General features: G+C 35.8%; 1 protein-coding gene across 1 annotated transcript; it reads right to left on the reverse strand.

Annotated features, from left to right (window-relative positions):
- Positions 1-1,292: 1,292 nt before the first annotated feature.
- On the reverse strand, positions 1,293-5,223 carry LOC117333535. The gene is made up of 4 exons (XM_033892870.1): positions 4,930-5,223; positions 3,864-4,487; positions 3,387-3,446; positions 1,293-2,985 (listed from the first exon to the last, which is right to left on the reverse strand). Exons 1-4 carry the CDS (start codon positions 4,991-4,993, stop codon positions 2,609-2,611), a joined length of 1,125 nt encoding a protein of 374 aa, XP_033748761.1. The 5' UTR covers positions 4,994-5,223; the 3' UTR covers positions 1,293-2,608.
- Positions 5,224-7,882: the final 2,659 nt, after the last annotated feature.

Genomic DNA, 7,882 nt, shown 5'->3' on the forward strand with positions numbered 1-7,882 from the left:
AGTAGTATTGAGGGGCGGGGAGTATATGTGTGAGGGGTGGGGAGCATATTAATGACTAGTGGTTAGCAATAATGTAGTAGTGAGGGGCGGGGAGTATATGTGTGAGGGGTGGGGAGCATATTAATGACTAGTGGTTAGCAATAATGTAGTAGTGAGGGGCGGGGAGTATATGTGTGAGGGGTGGGGAGCATATTAATGACTAGTGGTTAGCAATAATGTAGTAGTGAGGGGCGGGGAGTATATGTGTGAGGGGTGGGGAGCATATTAATGACTAGTGGTTAGCAATAATGTAGTAGTGAGGGGCGGGGAGTATATGACTAGTAGTTAGCAATAATGTAGTAGTGAGGGCCGGGGTATGAGTAGTGGTTAGCAATAATGTAGGGATGAGGGCCGGGGTATGACGTGTGGTTAACAATAATGTAGGGATGAGGGAAAATCATGTTAACCACTATACATACACACTGTATGGAATAAACTAATACAATCAGTAGTATATTCGATACAACGTGTATATATACACACTTTATGTCGATAAACGAGATGTCCCATCGGCACACTGTATCGAATAGCCTACTGATCAGGTGGGGGATATATATCATTACACCCGATTAGTAGTCTATTTGAAACACTCTTTGTCGATAGATGAAATGTCCCATCGACAAGCGATAATACCCACATAGTTATCATTTGGTCACGTAGACACGCAATCAATCAGAGCTTGACTTACACTTGTGTAGTAGGAGCGGAAAAATGCACGAGCAGACCGAGGTTCGAACCCTGGACCTCCAATCACTAGCCGGGTGATCTACTAATTTAGTTACCTGGTCGCCGATGATTGACCCGGTCCAGGTCCGCTACACTCTTCCCTCCCTTTAAAGTCTTCGACCCCGAATACCTAACAACTAATAACCCAGGCTCGGGTATCCCCTTGTCAAGTATTCACCTCTTTTCAAACAAGGTTTGGTCACAGGCACCAAATGTAGTAGGAGCGGGAAAATGTACGGCCAGACCGAGGCTCGAAACGGGCCCTCCGAACACTAGCCGGGTGCTCTACCAATTAAGCTACATGTTCGTCGATGATCCGATGACCCGGTCCAGTTCCGCTACACTTGTGCGTATACTGTTTTTGTAAAGATATATCTTGTATATTTATACATATATCCAAACTGATGGATCTTATCAAAGATACATGTCTAAAGCTCCAGAAGCCAGACTATATTAATTGTTTATCCTCTTTTAGATCACGGATTACATTAAATCTTCATTTTATCACACAAGACATAAAGTTTAGGTAGATATACAACAAGTACTTTATTTAAGTAATCGGATTACGTATGTTTATATGCATTTGAGATGATTAATGTAGAAACTACATTGTATATATATTACGTTATATTTAAATGGTTCATTGTATGTGTATGATTTTGTATTTATGAAATCTTAGAATTGCTTCTAAGGCTGACTAAATGCGGCAGTAAATATGTATAAGGAGGAAGGTCAGCCACTGTTATATGAGGAAAGCATAAACAAATGTAAGTTTAGCAGGTAAACGAGCAGTGAGCCTTCACCGGGGATCGAACCCCACCCCTCTGATTGCCGGTCTGTTACTCTACTGACGGAGCTAAACGTGATTCTCTCATGCTCGAATTTCCCACAGCTCCTCGCTTCGTTTGTCAATACATCCAATGTATATCAAGTTTGGTCTAGAAACTAATAGCGTATTACTAGAAATACATCAATGTCCATGTAGTAATAACGACAGTACAGACCAGTAAGTTGTCAATTTTTAAGGCAATTTACCCCTTCACCAAAACACAAGTAACTTACAAACGATCACATATAGACATGGAATACAAAACAGATAAGTTACGTAGATAACCAACTGTCAATATCGTTATGTTTGTGTTAATGATCCCACCGGTCCAGGATTCATTCCCCGAAGGCCTATTGTGATTAATTAGAAAATATCATACAGGTATACAGGGTATACATAAACAGCCTAAACAATCACATTAATTATGTATTTTGAGTGTATTAACAGACGAGTACCTGTGGCTTCCCACACAGCACAGTAGGTAGTATACTCTGATACAGGTGTTTAACACTGGGCAATCAGTAGTTAAATATACGGTAGTGTTATTATCAATCTCAATTCTAGGTTGGCGTTAGTCTGACCACCCACGCAGATTGTTTTAAGTAAATGACAAGCCCGTGGATGTTCAGTTTGTGTGTGCGGACTTGCCAATAACCCGGAAGCGCCGCGCTGTTTACTATATAGGGTGAGGTTGTTAGAAAGGGTACGATTACTTAAGGTGAGGCGAGGATTTGATTTATTTTCGCGAAACTGGACTATAAAAGCTATCTTTGTATTCAATATATTCCTTACTTCCTAGTTTGAGACTACACTTTTTAGTTACACATAACTAAATACGTTCATGTAACTACTAAGTGCAGTAATTGTCGCAGGTAGTTTGATTCTGTCGAATTCTTGATACGTATTACAGCATAAGTGACGTAGGGATGGTGATATCGCGGTAAGCACACTCGGATTAATTAAATGGAAATTAAATAAGCATAACACACACGCATCAATTTCAATAAATAAAATCTAATATTGGCATGTTGTTTCTCTCGGAAGTAAGCATCGTTTTTTGTTCTGATCAAAAATTAGTCCAAATGGGCAGCTCTGCACGTACGGCATACCCTCATAACAGTTCAGGAATCGGCGACATTCCCCGGGGTACGGGAAGAGACCCGTAGGTTGAGGACAAATCAGCTGAGAATAACATGTAACTGAGTTTCTATGGTTACATGTCTGCGTCGATCCGTCAAATACGTCACCAGCATAGCAACGCAACCTTTCCGGAACAATCCCATTGCAACGAAAAAAATAGGCACAATTGTCCGCATCCGGTTTCAATTCGTTGATGTATATCTCGTCACAAGTGATGTTCTGTTGGGTTTTCGTTGGCTCATAGAATATTGCTAGAATATAAGAAAGTGAATTCATGATTTTTATAATGATCATGGTATTTATTTTTATGAAAAACCGAGAGAAGAAAACACAAAATATGGTTGACACCACAGGCATTATAGACATCAGAGACGAAACAGTCATTCTAACTTAAATCGATCAAACTAGGACATCATATCAAAAGCTAATATAGGTTTGCATTGAGGCCTTTGACATACATGTATGTAATATATCTGTCTAACCCATTTCCCTGAGAAATGCGTGCTATTTTGGAGGAAACAGCGTTAAGGATGATATACTAATAATATAAAGACCGAAGTTTAAAAAAAAATAAAAAAAAAACAACCCAACAAACCAACAGCAAGAAAAAACAGCTATCTTATAATTGTTTGGATTCCTAAGAAATACCTACCTGATCTGCAGTTACCCATCATGTCCGGTGCCGTATAATTGGCCATCTCGTTGTCCGTAACTGAAATTAGTTATGAAAGTCAAATTAGAACTGTTATACAAGACTTTCCAGGATAGTAAATCACACTACCAGTCTACACTGTGTGATGTGTTGAAGAACATGTGTGTCACTGCTGTTTTAGTTATTCAGAACGAGCTGTTAGTAAAAAAAAACATTCATTTTTGCAAAGGTCATAATAGCCATGACGTGTAAGTCTGTTATTAATAGCTAAGTATGAATGATAAAGGACAACCGTAAGGGAAAACGAGCACTAATCAGGTAAAGAGTTGAAGTAAATGGCTACGGACATAAAGAAACGTCATTTAAATACACACACAGAAAAAAAAAAAAAAAAAAAAAAACAACTTCGTCTCTGTCACGGTATGCATCATTTAAATTTTATATATTGTACATTTTAACACGTCAAAAACAACTTACCTCCACAAATGCTATTACCCAAATAAGGCAATACGCGGTCTAGGTCTGCCCCAAGGTTGTCGACGTTGTATATCTTACAAATATCCGTCCCCACGGTTAGTGCGAATTCAGCAGCGGATGTCCCCTCGATAACAACATAAACAGTTATTCCTTTTTGCTGCATTTCCGCTGCCATGTTTATGGCATCCGTATCATTTATCAAAGTTTCGTTCCTTAAAATCAAGACACCAATCTTTTTGACGTTGTGCAATGGGTCAAAGTTTGGCCTCTGTAGTTTCTTAGTAAACATTTCCGTCATGGTGTCTAGAGCATTTGTAACGTTGACATCACCGGTAAGTTCTTTTTTGAATCGTCCTGTATTTGCCATTAAGGAAACTGCCGTGTTCAACAACTTCCGGTTCCGGTACGGCCGAAGATGTGTCATCACCACACTCATTCTTCCGTACATCACAAGACCGACATTGTAAGCAGACTCTCGGATATCTAAATAATTGATTGCTTTGGTGACAAACTCTTCTAGGGGCGAGAACTCTTCGAAATCTTCTGCTGTACCATTGTTAGCAGTTCTTGGAATCAGAAAAATGACGTCAACCTTCTCACTGCAGCGATCCTTTAAACGTATTACTGACAAAAAGAAAAGAAAAGAAGCCTGTACATTTAACTATTGAAGATGTAGATTTGATTCATTTAAATAAGCACCAGCATCAAGGAATTTATAACTCAGTTGACAACTCTTTGTATGTTGTATATTAAAACGCTTCCAAGAAAAAAATATGAAAAAAATGTTAACAGTATTTTTCTCTGTTATGTTAGAATTTGTTGTTACATGAAAAACTAAAGTATTAAACTAATCTGATATGAATTAATCAAAAGAAAGTATTGTTTATTAAATTCAGTCATAAAACATATCAATATAGTTAACGATATGCCGATAAGGAACAATGATTAACAGAGAAATTTGACAATAAATTAGGCTGTATAAAAAATCACTCCAAAAAGAGAAGAATAGATTAAAAGACTGGCAATAGCTGACTGTAAACACGTGTATCAAACTAGAGTTACTCACCTCGTCCTGTTGTACAGCCGAAGATGGCTAATACCAGCAATATACAAAACATTCCACTTCCCATATCAAGCAAACGTCTGTTCGTATAGAAGTAAATTACAATGTTTAAACGTTGGTGACCTTACCATACAAGTGCACCATCGCAAACTAAAGTCTTTGCTTCCGAATGCAGTCATGTGTTTGGTCCGTTTAATTTCCCTTTCGACTACGTAAATCGGTAGGCCTATACACAATAGTAAATATGTCTTCATTATTTCACTGGTCATTATGTCCCTATGAGACAAGTTAGAAATATACCGGCGCGTGATTCTATTCCATTGCACTTATTCACATAAATGACTAATAAGTACAAGGATTTATAACCAGTTTATGCACTTTACGTCAAAAACCGTGACCAAGTTTGTCGTAAATGTGCCAATGTGGCTAATCTTGACCATCGCTTTCGTCAACAGCTAATACACAGTTGCGACCATGACGTGCAATGAGAAGTGTATACATCATACACAAAAGGTGAGCGTAATTGACCATTGGTCATCCCGAACACTGATTTATTAATATGTGTGCGGTGAAGTGATATTGCGTGTGACACTTGGCAATAGCGTGTGTTGAATCCAGAAGGGCAACTGAGAACCACGTCTGGATTATACACGAAATGTGTTAAAACTGGCCATTACAGTACTAGATTATGTGTCCAGCTTGGTATATATTGGTCAGAAAAGAAATCCATTCCTGATATCATCATTATGTAGATACACTGTACATGTCTATACCCGACTAAATATGTGCGTTTGATGCGTGCGCTCGTGCGTGCGCGTGGGTGGTTGTGTGGGTGTGTTTTAGATTTCGTTCAGTTTCTATTTGTTTCTCTAGCTTATCTTAGACATCTATATCATTTTGTTCATTTCTTTTTAATATACAAATAATAGTATATAAATAATTAATATTGTAATTTCTTAGAAACATAAACATATAAATGCAGTTTAATCACTTTATCTCGGAACAATATACCAGGTGTCGTGGGACCAGTTTGAATATAATGTATTTTATTACTGTTTAATCTATAGACTATCTATTAAATAAAAATAACGTATCATGGCTTCTTGCCTTTTCGTGATTGTTTTCTTTGCAGACTTTCCTGGTGTCAGGGGTCTAGATGTAGTGGACCTTTACGAAATATCACAGCTTTACGTGCATACCTTACGTCAAGAAAACAATCTTGTCCTTTCGAAACATCCGACCTTTTGATTGTCAGCTATCTCTGTGCATAATTTGTGTTATTCGCGTTACTTTGTATATATGAGTGATGGAAGTGCAACTGGACTAGCAGTTTGTGCACTATTTGATGAATACTATACAACTATCGACATGTGTATAGTTGACTGCGATCATTCCGAGGCCCAAACCTCCATAATGTCGTAGATACAACAATATCAATGTTACGTTCTCTTTGTCTTTCACATTTAATGCTTAGATTTGACTTTTTTCAGACCTGCATACATATGAAATGATTTGCAGACAAACATGTACATTGGTAGATAATTTTTATCCTTTTTGTGTAATTGAGTAATAAATTGTCTGATAAAAATACCGTTTTTAAACAAAACGTACTTAGTTATAATTCATTTAATTTGTTATTTCTTATTCGTTATTTGTTATTTCTTATTTGTTAATTCTTATTTCTTACTTGTTATTTCTTATTTGTAATTTCTTATTTCTTTTTTCTTATTTCTTACTTGTTATTTCTTATTTGTGACTTTTTATTGATAAGAAATAAGAATTAACAAATAAGAAATAACAAATAACAAAAAAGAAATAACAAATTAAATGAATTATAACTAAGTACGTTCTTTTTAAAAAACGGGATTTTTATCAGACAATTTATGACTATGCTTTACTATATTACTATTTATATAAAACATTATTTATCTTGACGATATGATAAAGTAACGTACTGTTATACAATAATTTAGTAATTAATAACTAATAAGTAATAACAAATAAGTAATAACTAATAAGTAATAACAAATAAGTAATAACAAATAAGTAATAACAAATAAGTAATAACAAATAAGTAATAACTAATAAGTTATAAGTAATAAGAAGTAACTCAAAATGTCCCTCCAGGGCTTCCGTAAATTCCCCATGCATTGCCGACCTGTTCGTGCTATTTATACTCAAATCACGCAACGTGTTACTTTGGACAACAGCCAATCAGAATGCTGGAAACAAACGATTGTTCGGCATCACTTTGTTTACAATATTGCAGACGAGATACCCCAATAACGTGTTGCTACAATACACCAAGAGAAATTACAAGATATTTGGGAGAATAAAGACTTGTTGAACACCCGGAAAAATACTTCAGGTGCAACAAGACCCATCCGGCCATATTTAAGTTCCAAAGGTCAGTCTACATGTCGACTTTGCAAACTTTAGTCAACACGATTTGGACTGGATCGAACCTTGGGATTGTTATAATCAATTATTTTAGTTGACCATATATTATTTCTTATTTGTTAATTCTTATTTCTTATCAATAAAAAGTCACAAATAAGAAATAACAAGTAAGAAATAAGAAAAAAGAAATAAGAAATAAGAAATAACAAGTAAGATATAAGAATTAACAAATAACAAATAAGAAATAAGAAATAACAAATTAAATGAATTATAACTAAGAACGTTTTGTTTAAAAACGGGATTTTTATCAGACAATTTATTACTCAATTACACAAAAAGGATCGATATGAACAAAATCCTTTATATAAAACATCATTTATCTTGACGATATGATAAAGTAACGTACTGTTATACAATAATTTATAGTAATTAATAACTAATAAGTAATAACAAATAAGTAATAACTAATAAGTTATAAGTAATAAGTAGTAACTCAAAATGTCCCTCCAGGGCTTCCGTACAAAACAGTTATTGCATTTTGTGTTCGGTGTAAACG

The sequence above is a fragment of the Pecten maximus genome, chromosome 8 (assembly GCF_902652985.1).
Source record: "Pecten maximus chromosome 8, xPecMax1.1, whole genome shotgun sequence".
NCBI lineage: Eukaryota > Metazoa > Mollusca > Bivalvia > Pectinida > Pectinidae > Pecten > Pecten maximus.